General features: G+C 41.9%; 1 protein-coding gene across 4 annotated transcripts in view; it reads left to right on the top strand.

Moving 5' to 3' along the window:
- The first annotated feature begins 4157 nt into the window (after nucleotides 1-4157).
- TMEM50B (transmembrane protein 50B) overlaps nucleotides 4158-19514 on the top strand; it is a 22230-nt gene continuing 6873 nt past the window's right edge. Inside the window, exons 1-7 of one of the 4 annotated variants that reach the window (XM_074858232.1) lie at nucleotides 4158-4325; nucleotides 10975-11085; nucleotides 11527-11702; nucleotides 12314-12426; nucleotides 13447-13514; nucleotides 14562-14654; nucleotides 14857-14914. In XM_074858232.1, coding sequence (XP_074714333.1) covers nucleotides 11604-11702; nucleotides 12314-12426; nucleotides 13447-13514; nucleotides 14562-14654; nucleotides 14857-14914 — 431 coding nt within the window. In that variant the 5' untranslated portion in view covers nucleotides 4158-4325; nucleotides 10975-11085; nucleotides 11527-11603. Of the gene's footprint in view, nucleotides 4326-4920; nucleotides 4992-10974; nucleotides 11086-11526; nucleotides 11703-12313; nucleotides 12427-13446; nucleotides 13515-14561; nucleotides 14655-14856; nucleotides 14915-17232; nucleotides 18807-19514 lie in introns of those variants that run through there. The other 3 variants (XM_074858234.1, XM_074858231.1, XM_074858233.1) reach the window with 3 other exon arrangements.

Below are 19514 nucleotides of genomic sequence, written 5' to 3'. Positions count from 1 at the left end.
CTGTAGGAATTAAGGTGGCCAAAGTAAAAAGAATGGCGTTCTGTGCAGGCTGATCTGTTGCCCCTAGGTCATGCCACTGGGATGCTTGTGCTGTGCTGTGCCCTGGTGTTAGCTGGAAGGATTAATGGCTATTCGTCCTGTCTGCTGAGATTCAGTTAGGAGGCAGGGGTACGCTAGTGGTGCATGCATCACTCGGGCCAGCCAGTAATTAATGTACTCCTCAGTGCCTCTCCCAGGTTTGTAAAGATGGCCAGAAATAATGGGTGTCTTGCAGATACAGGAGTTAAGTCCTATAGAGTGGTGAAGTGGGAATAAAACCTGCCATGTAAGTAGCCCCAATCTAAATGGCGGAGAAAGAAAAATCAGGTTAAACAGCAGTCCTGTTTTTCTGGGAACTCTTAAGAGTTCAGATTGCTGTCATTTCCTTCTTTTCTGTGAGATACAGATACGATTCACTGAGATCGGGGTGTTAGACCGGGTGATACCAGAAGGCTTTGACCTCAAGCTCCTCACTCGTTTTAGCAGCTGTGTGTATGAATGTTTATTTCAATAACTTATCTATGCATTCTTGCTTTTAATGAAAACTGTAAATTAAACACACTTTTATGGAAGTCCTTTGACATAGTACTCGATCGGGTTTTGATTCTCATTATGATCTACAGGAATGGGATCTGAATTGCTGTTTAATCTAATCCAGTGACAGATTTAAAAAGAGCTAATTGCAAATCAAATTCATTGCACAAGAGTAAATAGAAACCAGATTGCAATAATCCAGCTTTGACGGAATTCACTTTGTCTCACAATGAAGATAAGTATCAGCAGTTTAAATATTTAAGTTGTCATAATGGATGAGTCAGCATACTGAGTGATTTTATGTTCCTTTTAAAACTACTTGGTTTTAAAAGGCAGAGATGTGACCTGAGTCTCAGCACTTTAAATCAGCCTTACACTGTTACGAAAAATTGCCAGGCACAAAAATCCACTTCGTCAACATTTACGGCAATGATGATGAAAAGAAAAAATTAAATTTTTATTTTCCCCAGGTGTGTGGAGGAGTATATTTTTGCAGGGCTGGTCTATTTTTTTGTTGCTCTGAGCTCACAAAATCTTAAGAGCAGTGTTTAGTCAGTACTTCTAGAACAAGTAATGCCAAGTACTGCATACGAATTAGAAAAACCCAGGAGAGAATGGCCTTCAGAAGTAATTTTTCTGTCTGACACTAGACTGTTAATTTGAATTTGATAACTGTTATCTTATTACTGACCTCAGAAGGATGAAATCATTGCTGATTTCAGATACAAATACATGCTGCTTATTCCCAGAACTCCCTGTGTGTTGGGCTAATTACCATACGGCTTGTGGCTTGAAAGGCTTATCTAGATGACATCTTAATATGAAGATAAAATAATATTTATTATTAGGCTATATTAATTGAGGTATCAGTTTTTCTCAGGGTGAGGAATCTGTTTCTTGCCCAACGATCCGATTGCTCTTCCAAGCACTATTAGCAAGCTATACAATTATGCATGTTAGTGCTTTCCAGTCAAAGGAAGAGACATACAGCTATAGGCTATCTGAAATAACATCTCAGGCTGTCCTATAAACTGGAGAGTTTCTATATATGCTGTAAATATTGAGGCCTTGTGGTTTAACCCCAACTGGCAACTAAGCACCATGCAGCCTCTTGCTCACTCCTCCTCCCGCCCCGACCCCCAGTGGGATGAGGAAGAGAATCAGAAAGAAAAAAAATTAAAACTTGTGGGTTGAGATAAGAATTAATAATTGAAATAAAATATAACAGCAATAATAATGATGATAATAATAATGAAAAGGAGGGTAACAAAAAGAAAGAGAAGTAAAATGCAAGAAAGACAAGTGATGCACAGTGCAATTGCTCACCACCCGCTGACCGATGCCCGAGCAGTGATCAGCCCCTCCCAGCCAACTCCCCCAGTTTATATACTGAGCATGACATCCTATGGTATGGAATATCCCTTTGGCTGGTTCAGGTCAGCTCTCCTGGCCATGCTCCCTCCCAGCTTCATGTACATCTGCTCACTGGCAGAGCATGGGAAACTGAAAAATCCTTAACTTAGGGTAAGTGCTACTTAGCAACAACCAAAACATCAGTGTGTTACCAACATTATTCTCACACTAAATCCAAAACACAGCACTGTACCAGCTACTAGGAAGAAAATTAACTCTGTCCCAGCCGAAACCAGGACAGGCCTGCTGAATATCTTTCACCATAATAACACCTCTCAGGATGCATATGGAGTTAGGGAAAAGGCTCTGAGGAGAAGGAATAAAAGTCATGAGAAGCAAGAGCACGGAATGATGTAAGAGACAAAAACAAGTGGTAAATCTTTATTGTTAGTGGGAGAAACTGCCACTATGAGGGAGAAGGGGATGCGTGGTGTCTTCCTTATTTCCCTATCAGTTGTGTTTCCCTGGATGTGGCAAACACACAATTTACCTTCGCACAGCTGAGATCAGCTGTTAAGAAAACAGAAATGTGTGTGCATGTGTGGGGGTGGGAGGGGTGATAGAAAGGGCCTGGAAGGAAGAGAGGAGATTAGGGGGAAGGCCCACAGCCTGTAATGCTTCCAGATGAGGGTGAGAAGACAGTGGCACATGTATTAACAGGGATGGAGGATGGAGAGCAGGCACATGTGAATTACAAAGAAAATTGGCTATGATCCTTTTCAGTGAACAACAAGGCAAGAGTTTCCTTACAAACTTTTTCTTCATGGTATGGTTCTGAGCATCACGAGTAAGAAACAACTGTTCCTCTTGATCCTCTCTGCAGTGGGTAGCCTCTTTTCTGGGCCAGATAAAGTGGGAAAGGAGGAGCTTCTTCAAAAGAAAACTGTGGCTTAGCTCCAGGCCTGGTGGAACACAGTGAGCACATAACTGAAGGAAAAAAGGAGGGGAGCTGAGAGAAGAGAGCTTTGAATGCAACTTTTAACTTTGAGTGGGATTTCATAGGGCCACACTTTAACTGTCTTTTAACAAGAAACTGAATATTCTGTGGCCATTTGGTTGCATCTTTACAGGCCTGTTTCACAGTGCTCCTTTTCTTACTTAGTGCCCCATATTGCTCTTCATCATTCTTGAGCAATATCCTTGAAATGCCTTCCTCTTTGTTTATCCTTTTCCACTCTTAAATTTTTACTTCTCACTTTTCAGATTGATTCTGTACTTAATTTCACCACAGTGTGAGTTTTCAAGACTAATCACTTTCCTAAATTCAATGCTTAAATTAATTCAATTGCAGCATTTTCCCTCAGTATCCCTAAAATCTTGATATCAAATCTGTTATAATAGGCAGCAGTCTGTATTTTACAAGATAAGGTACCTCTGGTGCTGGCATGGCTCTCTTTCCAATGCTTTGGCAAGAAATAGCCCAGAAAGCCAGAAAAAAAGAACTGAATACTGTGTGTGGGAAGTATGAAGGGAATTTGAGAGTCAAAAATTTGGGGTTGGTTGGTACGTTTTGGGCATGTTCGAAACCATGTTGCGAGCAGACATGAATATCATGTCCATTGTGCAACCAAAATGCGTAGAAACACTCTTGGCTCTCCCTGACCGTGGCAGGTACGGAGGGGTCCCAGGGTGAGTGGTGTGGGGTAGGGCTCCCCGCTGGCTCGTCCCCAACCCCTGCTCACTTACTGCGTGCGGGAAATGGGGGTGCGAGAAGCGAGAGCGCAGACATCAGCCGGCTGGTGATGAGGGGGGCGTACAGGGGGTGCAAGTACTGCCCGGGCTGTGTGGGAGCTGGCTGGGGAACGCGGCGAAGTCAGGAAGAAATAATTCAGGCGCTTCTTCCCGGACAGCTGAGAGAGCGGAATTGCTTATTAATTCCGTTTGTCTTTACTGAACCCGGCGCAGGGCTACGGTGTAACAGCCCTTTGCGGTGAAGTGCGTACGTTCCACTATGGGAGCTGCTTGAGAAGCGTCCAGGTTAGCACACTGCACCTCACCGGGGGACACTGTAAGACGACTCGGGTCACAGCCCTTCTGGGGGGCGACTCCGGGCGTCCCATGCGGCTCCCACACCCTCAGGCCGGGGGAGGGGGCGGGGTCTCCCCCGCCCCGCGCGGAGAGAGGCGGGGCTTGCGCCGGCCCCTCCTGCCGCCCGTCGCTCCGGTCGCTGGCGTGGGCTGCCGCGTCGGCCAATCGTGGCGCGTCGTCCTCACCCGGCCTCCGGTGACGCGCAGCGCTAGCTTCCGATTGGCGGGCGGCCGCGTCGCTCGCGGGTCTCTCTGCCCCCCTCACCCCCGCTCCCCGCAGGCGGAAGGAAGAGTCTCGCCCAGGACGGGGGGGTACGTGCGGCCGTTGTTTTCCTGCCGCTCCGCTGGCGCCGGTGGGGGCGAGGGGTGGGGGGGCCGCGCCGGAGGCGGCTGCAGCGGCAGCGGCGCCGGTGGGGGGGCGGTGGCGAGGGAAGGAGGGGCGGGCGTTGGCGGGAGGGTAGCGCGGGGCACCCGTGTCCGGCGGCAGCGTGCGCCCGCTTGTCTCCCCCGGCCAGCGGCCCTCGCGCGCCCCGGTGCCCTCCGCCGCCTCCCTCCGGTGCCCTTCGCCGCTTCTCGCCAAGCCGCGAGGGACCCTCCGCTGCACACCCCCCCGCCCCCCCGGCCGCGGGGAGCAGCGGCTTTTCCCTTCACCTGCGCTCGGAGCTCGGGGCGGCTTCGTCCGTCCCGTCCCGGTCGCCCGGGGCTCCTACGCCCCCCTCGGTGCTGGTCAGGGGCAGCGCGACGGGTCTCTGCGGGCTTGGGGCGGGGGGTGTCCGGCGGCGCTTCCCTGCCCCTCACGCCGGAGCCGTGACCTTTTGCCGTAGCGCGGCCTCAGCCGCAGGAAGCCGCGGGCCTGTCGCCGGGGACCGGGGCGGGCAGCTGGGCCCGTCCCTCCCGCCGCAGGGCCGCCGTCGGGTCTTAGGTTGCCGTTATCCGCATCTGGGAAAGGAAGCGGTGGGACTGAGCAGAAAGTTTGAGGTCTGCAGAGGAAATTTTTTAAAAAATTACTTATTTTTTCGAAGTAATGTGCCCTCAGTGTAACAGTTACTGTCAGGGCTTTGGTTGCAGCTTTGGGATTCTGCCTCATATTGCCCCGTCATGGCTTGAGCCCATTAAATAAATATTGATGTACATAGTGTACTCCTATGAGCAAGAATAGGCCTGTGGATGACTGCAGAATTGATCTTTTTTCTGCCTCTCTCAAGCCTTGAAACTTTAATAGTGCTCTTAATACTTGCTTTCGACTGCAGTCACATTGCTCTGGGGCTGAGCATCACACAGATTCGTGCAAGGCAATTGCCTGCTTAATAATTTTGCCACACCCCCTCGTTTTTGTATAAGATTATTTAAAAGTTCCTTTCTTTTCTCCTCCTGTTCTCTGTAAGACTTAAAAACTAGACAAAATAGTATTGGGCTATGGTGTATGGGAAACTGAAAGTGAAACTGCATATAATTAGTGAAATGAGTGAGTAGTCAAAAGACCCCCCTTTAAAAAATTACAGTGGTAGAAACATTCACATAAGCTTCTTACAGCGTCTCTGCCAAATACCTTTTCATAGTACATACATATGCGGAAGTGTGTGTCTTAATGCATATTCTGATCGATTGCTTGTGGAAGGTGCTTTCTTATTTGAGGAAAACAGGATTTTCTTCTTGACTTTATATTTCTTCTCTTCCTCCTGTCTATCTCTTTTTTTTCTTTGGAAATAGGTGGTTCCGTTCTTTGTTAACCTGGCAGTATTCTAGGGCCCTTGCACAGCTCTTCTTTATGCAGGCTTTTTCATATTTTCTTGCAATTGCTTTAATATTTTGTTCGAATGAAATCAGTTCATTTGGGGAGAAACTGATTTTCAGATGAAAATTTTGAGCTCCAGTTTCTTGTGTCTTCACTCCATTTGTCTGAATAATATATAACTCAGGTTTTAACCTGAGTGCTAGCATCTACCAAGTATTGTTTTTACAGTAAGTATAACTGTCCTTGTTAGTTCTTCAGTCACCAGTTTGTTCTTGCAAGTGTTCTTGTGTTTCTGTTTATTGGACATGAGTGAGAAATGTTTCCTGAGAAAGTGGGAGAGCCTGTCTGCCCTTGGAAAAGGGGAGGAGACATTGTAGGAAGGGCATTGAAGGACAGCTAATGCAAGGGGTTTTACCTGTTTCCTTGCTGTGAAGTATGTGGATGTAAAAGTGAGTTTTGTACCTTTTAGTCAGGTAAGAAGGTCAGCTGAAGGCATGTGTCTTCATCAGAGTTTTCTGTTTCTGTGGTAGGATACATCTGGGCTAAAACCTATGTATGTAACCATATTAACCCACATGAGGATAAACTTTAACTTATCTCCTGTGGTCTTGGTCGACACTCAACTTCACAATGTCACTGTTTTTTCACAGTTGAAATATAGCTTATTCTTTTCCTCTTTCTTTGTTAGGGGTGTTGAGAACTACATACATACAAAACATTAACACAGAAACACAGAATGGTTTGGGTTGGAAGGGGCGTTCAAAGATCACCTAGTTCCAAGCCCCCTGCCATGGGCAGGGACACCTTCCACTAGACCAGGTTGCTCAAAGCCCCGTCCAACCTGGCCTTGAACACTGCCAGGGAGGGGGCAGCCACAGCTTCTCTGGGCAACCTGTGCCAGTGTCTCACCGCCCTCACAGTAAAGAATTTCTTCCTTATATCTAGCCTAAATCCACCCTCTCTTGGTTTAAAACCATTACCCCTTGTCCTATCACTACACTCCCTGATAATGAGTTCCTCCCCATCTTTCCTGTAGCCCTCTTTAAGTACTGGAAGGTGCTATAAGGTCTCCCTGGATGCTTCTCTTCTCCAGGCTGAGCAACCCCAACTCTCTCAGCCTGTCCTCACAGGGGAGGTGCTTCAGCCCCCTGATCATCTTCGTGGCCTCCTCTGGACCCACTCAAGCTGGTCCATGTCCTTCTTATGTTGGGTGCCCCAGAGCTGAACACAGGGCTGCAGGTGGGGTCTCACCAGAGTGGAGTAGAGGGGGAGAATCACCTGCTGGCCACACTTCTCTTGATGCAGCCCAGGATACGGTTGGCTTTCTGGGCTGCAAGCGCACATTGCTGGCTCATAGTCAGTTTTCCATCCACTAATACCCCCAAGTTCTTCTCAGCAAGACTGCTTTCAATCAGTTCATCGCCCAGCCTGTATTTGTGCCAGGATACAATTGGGTTTCTGGACTGCAAACGCACATTGCCGGCTCACATCCTTTTTTTCCACAGGGCTGCTCTCATTCCATTCGTCCTCAAGTCTGTATTGATATTGAGGATTGTCCCAACCCAGGTGCAGGACCCTGCACTTGGCTTTGTTGAACTTCCTGAGGTCTGCACAGGCCCGCTCCTGAAGCTTGTCAAGGTCCCTCTGGATGGCATCTCTTCCCTCCAGCGTGTCAATGTGCTCCTTCCCTCTAGTGTATTAAAACCAGTACTGTTTGATAGCTACGTGTTTATGTAACAACTTGTGAGAGGGTGGGCAACCTGTGGCATTTGGGTTGGCTCTGTACTGTCCGTCATCCCAGTAAGTCTGATTGGTACTATGCTTACCTTTTAAATGAGAGCACAGGACAATAGTTGGTTGAACTGCAGGCTGGATTAATTGTTCTGGCATCCTGCAGTCTGCTTCCTGCCACTCTTTTATATGGAAACCCCATATCCCTTAGGTGTCATGCCCTCCTCACGTGGGTGCCCTCAATCAGGTGTGCATTTGATCAGAGATCAAATTCCTCACAAAGAGAGAAATATCCACACGCTGGTCACAGAATGTAGGCACATTCAATAATGCTGGAAGAAATGGTCTATCACTGCTTTTTAGTCGTGTATCTGTGAAGTCTGTACACATGTGGAGCTATGTCAGTAGTGAGAGAAATGTTTAATTATTTTTACTGTTGAGTGGGGCTCTCTTGAAATACCTGTATGAAAGACTCCTTTGCAGAATTCTGAATGGCATCAGTTAATGTTTAGGTCATCTTAGAAGAAGGGCATTAGCACCTCTGTTTCCTTTTACCGCGGATCATATTCTTGCGTGCCTGCTCTAGCACTAAGCTTTCTTTGTGAAATCAAAGCTGGTTTCCAGCATTAGACACTTGTAGAAATAATTCAAGATTTCTTGTCTGTGTTCTGTTGCAAATTCTCTGCACCTTGTTTTTCCATGTTTGTCATCTTATTCCAGTGGAGCAGAAGAATTGTGTTGTCAGGTACTAGTCTGCTGTAGAAAGACCACCAACAGATAGTGTTTATTTTGCCTATTCACATTATATAGGGTGCTTCTCTCCTGAGCATAAAGATAAGATTAAAGCAAAGTGCAGGTTTGTGACCCAGTATTAAGCAACAAAAATATAATTTCTGATAAAATAATATGCTTTGTCAGAAGGCTACCCTGTATCTTAGAAGATACTTTAAAAAACGTGTAAATCAACTTTTTCTGGTCTCCCTATAACTCATTTGTTATTAATGCAGTTGTTAAAACTCCATTTGATATCCAATACGATTGAGAGAGGTTGTGTCTCATATTTTTGAAGTGAGCAAAATGCCTCTGGTCTGTCACCTAATGTTTAAAAAATGCTTAATTAAGACAGGGTTTTGTGCAATGTATGGTATCCATAACGTTTATCATTACTGACTTTGCAAAGTTGAAAGGGTTTTGCTAGGATAAATGCTAGTCAGGTTTTGGATTGGAAGTTGGCTTAATTAATTAGCTGACAAAACAAACCATATATCCCCTTTCAGTGGTAGAAGGGAATGACTTTTTTTCATTTTGTTTCAGCCTTTAGAAGTAGAGCAATTTTGTAGAAGTAAGAAGATTTCTTTCATTGAGTCATCCAAGAATTTAACAGGCTCTTTCTTAAGTATCACAGAAGGGTTGAGGTTGGAAGGCACCTCTGGAGGGCATCTGGTCTGACCCCTCCTGCTCAAGCAGGGCCACCTACAGCAGGTTGCCCAGGAGCCTGTCCAGGCGGCTTTTGAATATATCCAGAGATGGAGACTCCACAGTCTCTCTGTGCCAGTGCTCGGTCACTCTCACAGTAGAAAAGTGTTTCCTGATGTTCAGAGGGAAATTCCTGTGTTTGTTTGTGCCCGTTGCCTCTGGTCCTGTCACTGGGCACCACTGAGCAGAGCCTGGCTCCGTCTTTGTACACTCCCTGCAGGTATTTCTGTACATTGATAAGATCCCCCTGAGCCTTCTCTTCTCCAGGCTGAGCAGTCCCAGCTCTCCCAGCATTTCCTCATATGTGAGGTGCTTCAGTCCCTTCACGGTCTTCGTGGCCCTTCACGGGGCTCTCTCCAGTATGTCCATGCCTCTCTTGCACTGGGAAGCCCAGAACTGGACACGGTGCTCCAGATGTGGCCTCTCCAGGGGGGAAGTAGAGGGGAAGGATTGCCTCCCTCCACTGGCTGGCAGCACTTCTAATGCAGCCCAGGGTACCATTCATCCTCTTTGCACATCGCTGGCTCAAGTTCAACCTGGTGTCCACCAAGACCCCCAGGTCCTTTTCTGCCAATCTGGTTTCCAGTCAGTTGTTCTCCAGCACATACTGGTACATGAGGTTATTCCTTTACAGGTGCAGGACTTTACACTTTCCCTTGCTGAACTTCATGAGTTTCCTGTCAGCGCATTTCTCCAGCCTGTCGAGGCACCTCTGGATGGCATCCAAGTAGAGGGTGAAAAGTAATTTCTGTTGTTGACATATCCGAAATAATTTTTTCCAGTGGCTTTTCTTGGCCTGCTTCTGAATTGCAGTAGAACTTTACATTATGTTTGAAGGAGGTGGGTTTATTTAGATATGTTAGTACTAGTTAAATGGTCCATTATGGGAAAAAATTCCAAAGGAAAATATAGCTTTGAAGAAATACAGCTTCAGTCATTCTGAAAATGACTGAAGGTGTATTTACAGGCAAGGTAAAAACTTTGGTAGGTTTGACATAACCACGACTGTGTTCAGTGAGGAGCAGAAGTAGCGCAGCGTGTTTGTCTATTTACTCCTACCTGCGGCCAAACCCTGGAGTGGGACAGCAGTGGGAACCATGAGCTCTGTGCCAGGGTGGGTGGGGAAGGGAGAGGTTAGTGCGGGATGAGGAAGAGACACACTCAGTGTTTGAAGAGGAACAAGTAAAGTACAGATGGAGCCATGTTAAGAGTGGAAAAGAAGGAAGGACTGTAGGAGCAGTTGTGAATCTGTAGTAGCACAGTGCGGCAATTTTGTTGTAGAAAGAATAAGGATCTGAAAATTGCTAGGTAAAAGTGTGATCTAGGAAAATAACTATATGGTTGAGTCCAGATACTGTACAAAAGTAAAATAATTTTGGAATTGAGTGATTGATTTTCATGCTTTAAGGTAGCATCGTAACTATGGATGGATTTCTGGAACTAGGTTCAAGTGGACAATTTTTATGTTATTCATAGAGGTGTCCTGTGTTTGTAGTGTAGGCAAACTCTATTATTTTATTTTTATTTCACTTCTCACTCTAGACTTCTAATTACCATTATTAACAAGAAAAATGCTCTACATCTGTCTTTCCTGTAACATAATCGTAAAGGACGTTTGTCTGTTGTTAGCCTTTAACAAGTATCTGGAAATTATTTATGGCAGGTTGGGAAAATACAGAAGTTGACAATACTGAAACAACATAGAATGGCATTAAGAGTGGCTGTGAGTCACTGCTAAATAAAAAACTGTAAATATTCTAACTTCTGATGTTCAAACTATATATGCTAATCGTCTTACAGTGTGAGAATAGGAATACAGGGCAGGATCTTATATAGCTACTGTCTCACCAAATTGTTTGAGAACTGTGTTGTTTTAGTAGTCACTGTGTAACACTAATTACCTTTACTTTCCTCTTCCTGTATTTAAAGTTCTGCATGACCCTCTCTCTGTGAAGCAGGACATTCTTTACCCTTGGTATTAGGTGACTCACTGAGTTGATTCCTTTTTCTCTGTGTTAGAAAGGCACTATACTATCTATCTTATCTGGAGACTGGAAATATGGGTATCTTATGCAAGATTCCTTGACCTACCTCAAAGACCAAGTTCTGGTCTGCGTATGGAGCCCTGTTGTATGTATCCTACTTTTCTTAACTGCTAATGCTAGAGAAAGAATTCTATTTTGAAGATAAAACTTAGATTGAAATATTTGCTTTTTTGCTCCTGCTTTTTTGCTTGCTTTTGTTTTTGTGTTACGTACATTTGAACAAACAGTACATTCTATTTGATTTCTTTTCTGTTTCAGACACAGTACTTTATATGTAATGCATAAGTTTTTTGGGTCGTGTGATGATTTTATTTTGTAATACTGTTTGTAAGGTAGGTTGGTTTTTTGAATATAGCTCAATATAGAACCCATAGAGTATATGGAATACTTAATTCTGGGGAAAAAAAAAAGCCCCAACAAAAAGCAAATAAAAACTCACAGACATTGTAAAGATTGCTTGTGACTGTTGTCAGACATCTCAAGATCTTACTATTTTGTATTAAATGCATCTTTGGCTGTGTTTCAGGTATTTAGGACACAAGCGTGTATGGAAAAATTAATGTATAAGAACAAAATAAGAAGGGCAATCTAACCTTTGAGGAAATGGCAGGATTCCTAGACAACTTCCGGTGGCCAGAATGTGAGTGTATTGACTGGAGCGAAAGAAGAAATGCCATCGCTTCAATCGTTGCGGGCATATTGGTAAGTTTTGAGAGGACGTGAATCATAACTGTGTTGATAAGTTTGGAAGTATGACAGTTACATTTTTGTTTCAAATTCAGTGAAGTTTCACTCTTAACTGCCCCTCAGTCCAGTATATTTCTTTAAAACTTTTTAAAGTGGAATTGATACGCAGCTTTTTTGCAAGTCACATAACTTTGCATGTTGTCTGATAATGATGTACCAGTTCTGCTATCTCTTCTTTAAAAAGATTGAAATTCCTAGTGGATTTTTTGCATAATTGGATATGTTAGAACACCTCTGTAATACATAGTTTGTGTATCATATGTGTTTAGAATCTGAATTCTTGTTCTAAAAACTGTACAGGGAATTTAGCCATACACTGATGCTTAATTTGAATAGAAAATGTGACCGATTCCCAAATGCTCCTCTGAAAACATCAACTTTAAGGTTTATGCAGAACTTGCATATCAAACAGATTTACAGTCTGACTTAAAGCTAATAACTTTCTAGAATACCTTGTACTTGTTAAAAGACAATTAAACCAATGATATGCATGAACATTTGCTGTGTTTTGCCTGCCTGTCTCTGTACCCTGGCAGCCTCGTAATACCAGTCTATTTTATTTCTAGTTTTTCACAGGTTGGTGGATAATGATAGATGCTGCAGTAGTTTACCCTAAGCCAGAACAAATGAACCATGCGTTCCATACCTGTGGGGTGTTTTCAACACTAGCTTTTTTCATGTAAGTGTATATGAAGGGAGTTCTTATAAAATAAACATGAGCAGTTTTTACTAGACAATACAGTATATGATAAAACTTTGAATCACTTGCTTATAAATTACTTACGAGTAATCTTGTTGTGCCTTTTTGCATGCCAGTGTAAAGGCCTTTTTTCTTTTACCTGTGGCCTTTGTTTCTGATTGTGGTTTGTTTATTCCTTGTTCTGTTGCCCCCCATTTGTTTTGAATGTCAGAAAGCAGACCTTCCATTATGCAAGTGGCTTTCTGTAATAAGTGCTTATATTTCTAGATCAATTTTCATGTAATGCTGCCCAGTTGCTTACCTCAAAATAAAATGTTTGATTGCATTTTCCCTTTTAAAAATAATTTTTACAGCTGTCTCTGGCCCAAAACTTCCTCAAATGGGAGAGGTAGCAGTATTATAGCTATTGTTATAAGGATGTAAATGTGGCAAGCTTGAAGGAGAAGTAATAGCTGAATCGTACAATATTGGTAAGAAAAAAGATACATTTGGATATGCAAGACCTTCTTAACACTTGGTATCTGAAAGTTTCTGGGGTTTTTCCTCAGCAGTGTAACTCATTGTAAGAAAATGTCCCTCCTTACAGGGTGTCTCTCACTTGAATACTTACAGTATTCATTGTGAAGGAAAGTAACTGGTATCATAATCATGTGAGCACAGTGTTACTGGCTGTTACTTTTCCTGTGAAATGGCTTTAGATATTTTAAAAACTTAAACAGCCAAAGAGTCACCAGGAATATTTCAATCACTAAAAAGGGCAATTCTTTCATCTTACAGGTCTGTTAATGTAAAAATATAAGTAAAACTTAGGAACGAACATGGAGTTTGCTTGAAATTCAGTTGGAATCCTTCCGTTAAGGCACGTGTAGTAACGTGACTATACAGAATGCCAAGTAATTTTCCCCAAATTTGTCTCCTCTTGAAAAAAGCTACCTTTTTACTTATAACTTTAAATTGATTTTCTAATAATCTGAAGTTTATATGCTTTTTTGTTCCTAGGATAAATGCTGTATCAAATGCACAGGTGAGAGGAGACAGCTACAGTGATGGATGTTTAGGAAGAACAGGTAAATTAACTCTTAAAAATCATCTTGAGCTGAAAGACTGATTGTTGTTGGGTTTTTTCTAAGTGGTGGTTAAAGAAACAATAATCAGAAGTTAAGGAGTAGGAGAGAATTTCTGTGAAGTTAATTTCTTCTCAAAATTAACACTTGGAGATAAGTACTTTCTTTGTTAAAAAGGTGAACATAGAAACTTTCAATTTCTGTATGTCTTGAATACCTAAACTTTCCTCTGCAAATCCCATAGCTGCTGGGAGAAATAAATTTCTGCCTTGTGGTAGGCTATGGAGCAGACATTCCTTAAGAATGACTTATTTAGAATGTATCACAAACAGTCTGTTTCCTCTGTATGTCACTAACTGTGTGGTGTCTGTGGACCTGCTGTCCTCTCTCTGTGCTTTCACTCACAATTCCCTTACTATTTTCCCATGTGGATCCCAGCATCTGTTTTCAGGCGATCTGTAGAATGCCTCACTGGAAATCTGGTAGGATTTACTGATTTTTGAACTAGCGTATGATGCTTCATAAATTGGCTCAAGATAATCTTTGCATAGAAATATTTTTCCTTTCCCATGAGTGAGCAGGTTGATTATTTTCAGTGGCGTCATCTTCCTTTTTCAGCAGGTGATGTCTAGCTATGGTAGATGTTGTCCATCTGAAAACATCTTTCTGAAGTAAACAGAGGAAGCGTTTGTTTTTACGTGCCCTATTGGAATGCCATCTTTACCTCAGAAACACTATAGCTTTGGCAAAGTACCTCATCATTAGTCCACTCCCAAGTTGTGTTAAATGATATTATAGGCATTCCCTACAGGTGAGGGGAAATTTCTGGTAGTTGTGTCTGCTCACTAAGATAAGGGGAATCCAGCTACTATGTGTTTTGCTAGAGAAGGCGAATTTTGGTTTATGTTGCCCTTGATACAGGGTTTAACCCTTTCCCTTTGTGCCTTCAGCAAGGTAACATACTGTGTCATAATAGACTAGTATCTTGGATCATCTGTTACGATGGACAATAGTCTACATGGTTCTCAGAGGTTTTATTATCTCCTGCAGGTGCTCGTGTCTGGCTCTTCATTGGCTTTATGTTGATGTTTGGTTCACTTATTGCTTCAATGTGGATTCTTTTTGGAGCATATGTTACACAGAGTAAGTTTGTTTATTTTCACATATGGATTTTCTGCCTTTTGGCTGACAGCAAAATTACTTCTCCATAAGAATGGAAGTGTGTGGTTTGTTCTTGTCAGAGCCATACCATCTAGTTTTGCAGTCAGAGAATAGATGAATAGTGTGTTAAATACACCTTCCAATACAAAAGAACTTAATATTTCCTTTGTTACTTACTTTGCAGACACTAATGTTTACCCTGGATTAGCAGTGTTTTTCCAAAATGCGTTGATATTTTTCAGGTAAGTTATCTGGGCAAATTTCCCTCCTTCCAAAGGGGTATCTGACTTACCGGCCTCCGTGCACATTGATACTCCTGGAAAATAAGTTCTGAAAGCTGGAGGCTGGCTCCAGGCTTGGACCTTCCACAATGTGGTGTTTGCTGCTCTCAGTGTAGGACCCTCTGTATCTCAATTTATTACTCACCCTGAGCTTTACTTGAGGCCCAAAGGGACCTCTTGGGTCACTGAGTAACTGACATTGTACAGAGAGCTGATGTGATATTAGTCAATGCATAAACTGATCAAACTCTTTCTTAAAACTACTTTTTTCTACTCACTTTGCTCCAGTGCTTAGAAACAATGTTTTATTTGCCCCTTCTCAGCCCCTGAGAGGCTCTTCACTCCCCTCATGCTCCTGTTAGTCCAGCTCTTTCTGGTCTCACTGAACTTACAGCTCTAGAACGTGGGTGACCACGCATATGGACGTTATTCTGGGTGAGACATTGTCAGTGTCTGGATAATGGCAATGGTGTGTCATCTCTGTACTACAGATACCTTGGCATATATCCTAACAGCACTACGTGGGAGATCCTATTGCCCTTTTCCTGACTATTTCATACCAATGGCTCAATTATCTGGTAACTGATACACCTAGATTTGTTTCTACTGGATGAGCTTTCAGTCATTAAGAGTGATAATTTTTTTCTTCTGAGAGCATGATGGCACATTTTGTAATATACACTTAATTTATTTTATTCTGCTTAATATCATTACGTATCTTTTTTTATATTGTATAATGCATTCTGCAATCCATGGATTTTATTAATAGAAGACGATGAAAGCATTAGTGTAAGTTCCAGTATCAGTCACTGAAGAAGTTCACATAACCTTCTCTTTTGCAAGTTCTTACCCACTTAAATTACTGTGCTAACAATTTTTCTTCTAGTACTGTAGCAAATGCTTTGCAGCGAGCTAGATCGACTGGTTCCACTGTGCCTCCCTGTTTGGAAAATGAGTTATGTTCTTGCAGAAAATAGCAGTTCCTAAATCTTCTGTAGTTTTGCACATGACTGAAATGGGATACTGATGAAGGCAGATTTTTGAGAATAGTTTCACCATGCCTGAAATCTTTAGTCTCATTTCAGTAGTTCAATGAACTTATTTCTGAAGCTGCTTGTTTCTGAAAGTGTCTTTCTTTAGTTTCTGTTGTACTCTGCAGATATATTTTAGGTTTATTTGTCTTCTAAAATTTGTTTTCTAGGTCTGAACTATGAGAGAAATTACAACCTTTTTATTAAAAAAAAAAAGTTTTTGTTTTTTATCCCACCACAGACTTCAGGCAGCAACACTTGATAAGTCCATCCATTGCTGTAGACTCCTTTCCTTAGGCCAGACCTGGGTCAGGGATGCCCTTCTCAGTGTTCTTATCCAAAACTTTGGTTTTGATTGAATCAGATTCTCTTCCATCAGTGCTGTTTTGTAATGTCTGTATTTCCATAATGTCTGTGTTCCCTGAACCAGTCCTTCAGGATTTGCACTTCAGCCCTGGTTTTTACTCCACCAGTTTTTTTACTTAGTTTAACATGCTGTGTATTAGTTCTCTAGTTAATTGCCCAGGCATCTAGCTTGTTTTTTACTTATCGTTGCTTGTTATTGTTGGTCTCAGTGTCAGTATTTCTCATTTCCCTCCCTCTTCATTCTCTTACGATTTAGTATGACTGTGCCCATCTTTACTGCCTGTTTGTTGGCTATAAGAAAAAAGAATTTAAAGTATAAGGAACAATAAGGAAATCATGCTTGGTTGTGTTCCCTCAAATTTTTTGATTCATGACAATATGTAATTGCATCTGACCTTATAAAAGGCATTTTGGAAATCAAATTATAATTCAGATCTCGCTTATCCACCACAGGATCAATATTCTTTCTGATTTGCTCATAAAAATTTAATTGCTTAGATTCTATCCTAGCATAATATGTTATGTTCAGCTGATTGCCAGATGCCAGAATGAGACTTGCTGCTCTGTAACTCTGTGGATCGGTCCTAGAATCTCTTAAACACCAGAATATTTTTTTTTTCCTTCAGAAGGGCAGCTGCTTTTACTGTGAGACACTCTATTTTTTTTGTCTGAGCAGTTGCTTCAGCTGGATCTCATAGTTTTAGCAATGCATAATAAATGAAATCTAAGTACAAAACCCAGATACTGACTTGAACAAAAGTTAAGGTGACTGGAGGGATATTGATTTGCAATGTAGATAGTGTAAGATATAAGGATACTATTAAAATTACCTTTTCCACCTTATGTATGGTCTGAATTTTTTTTTTTCCTCTCCCCCTTTAGTACTCTGATCTACAAGTTTGGAAGAACAGAAGAGTTATGGGGATGAGATATCACATATAGCATTGTCTATTCCATAGTCGCTATATAGTACTATGTATGTAGATATATCTACATTTATTTGTTCTTGTTTTGCTTTCTAAATTGTATGAATTGAGACAAATTACAGTTTCTGTAATAAGCTCCCTCTTTTCACCGGACAAATTTGTGAATATGTACATATGACTGTATATATCTTAAAAAGGGAATGTCAGGCTTTCTTTCTGAAACCTTCAGGCTTTCTTCAAATACATGGGTTTCCATCAGCTCCTAAGACTTGATCTTCCAAACCTTCACATGTATCAGAGACTTCAGTGGAACTCTTAATGAAAAAGCAGGATAAAGCCTGTTCCCTGTAGAAGGGGTTATTACTTTTATGCATAGATGAGCTAGAGCTGATCTTCCAAGGGCTGCCTGTGTAACCTGAAGGAGTTGTCGGTGCATGGAAGTGACCCAGCTAAGCCTCTATTTAATGATGGTAAATTCTATTGTATGCTGAGATAAGAGCTGATTTTAAGAATTTTATATAACTGTTCAGAAAAATATAAAGTAGCTTTTTTTTTTGTAAAAGGTTATGGATTTTTAAACAAGGCCCTATGTTAAGCAGGTTCTGCATGGCAAATCAAACTTTTTGACTTCTGATTGCTATAGCACAAATGACATTTGGTAGCACCACAGTCCTTAGAATTAATCTCGTGCTGTTCAGTGTAATAGATAACAATTAGTATTTAATGTATTTACTGATATTAGAATAAAAAAAAACCCAAACCAAACTGATGCCAGTCATATTTAAGGAATATAAAGAATAAATGAGTGAGACTAACATTTTTAAAATTATGTTAGCATAATTTTCTTCAGGGAAAGCTTTTTGCTGATAAATGAACAGTTATCCTGCTATGTATTACCTTTTCTGTTTAAAAGGTGAGCATTTCACTTGGGGATATAGTAGATGTATTTATTGCTTACAATCTTACCTTGAAAGAATTGCTGGGTTTAGGACTGCCATTTGCCCCAGTTAAAATGTATTTATCTCCTAAATTCTATGGGCACTTTATGCGAATGCTTCCATTATTGAAATCCAGTTTCTTCTAGCTGGAGTATAGGGAAAGGGAGAACAATGATGTTTTGTAGCTTTGGACTGATCTTGTATATCCATCTTGCTATTGGTGACTTCTCTTACGAGTTCTATGTGGTTTTTAAAGCATTTGAAACTACCTTGTGTCTAAAGGCTTTTATAACTTCTGTCTATCAAGATTGCTGACCAAATGGTATTAAAACTGCAGAATGGAACTTCTGTGCATGGTTACTGTATACTGTTAGTCATCTAATTGCTCCCTTGTGGGAATCTCTCCAGTGGACAGAATATGAAGCGAATACTGCAGCTGAAATTGTGCCACTGGCTAGACTAACTTCATCCTGGTTTCACTATCCTGCAGTGAGTTATGATATATTCACTGGTGTTAATCAGAGCTTTGTACATAAGTTGTCTGGTTGTAATTTCAGAAAACTGCAATAAACTTTCTCTTACATTCTCAAAATAGTGAATTTGACAAGGGAATTGTACAGTAGTACTCAATAGCTCAAGTAGTACTGACCTTTAAGCCAGTCTTACACTGGCTAGTAAGTAAAGCCAAGGCTTTTGTTTTCATGTCTGTCAGTTTCTTGCTGAGAAGCCTTGGGAGTGTTTGTTGGCATTTTTGCTAAGTGAGAAACAAGTGTAGCCTATACCTAATTCTTTTTACAGTATCTTGCACCTGCCACTTGAACAGCACAGGCTAAGTGCTTGACTCTGGAAGAACTCTTACAGGGTGCTTTAATGCAAGTTCCCAGTTAAAAAAGTTTTAAGAGCAGGGCAAGAGCTGCTTTCTGAGGTTATCTGCATCTCCTACCAGAAGTTTGCTTTTGTGCAAGTAGTTCTTGACTGACCCTTCTGGTTTTAGAGAACTGGAATGATCATGCTCTCCTTGCAGCTGCTAAGAGAAGAGAGACAGCTTTGAGCATGTGTCTTTTCTGGTAGCCTACACTGAAAACAGGCATAGTATAAGAACGAACCATGTAGGCTTCATTCAGAATATGCTGAGGTCCACTTTTATACCCCAGGTGCTTCCAGCACAGGCCAAGGTGGAGGGAGATGGCTTGGTTAGATAACATCTTGGCCCATTACAGGTGGCAGTTGTGAAGATAACCGTCAAGTTACTCCTAACAAAAGGGTTTTAACTGTGGCTGTTTGTGTAACTGAAAACTAT

Source organism: Strix uralensis, chromosome 2 (assembly GCF_047716275.1).
Source record: "Strix uralensis isolate ZFMK-TIS-50842 chromosome 2, bStrUra1, whole genome shotgun sequence".
NCBI lineage: Eukaryota > Metazoa > Chordata > Aves > Strigiformes > Strigidae > Strix > Strix uralensis.
This window is presented reverse-complemented; position numbering and strand designations above follow the sequence as displayed.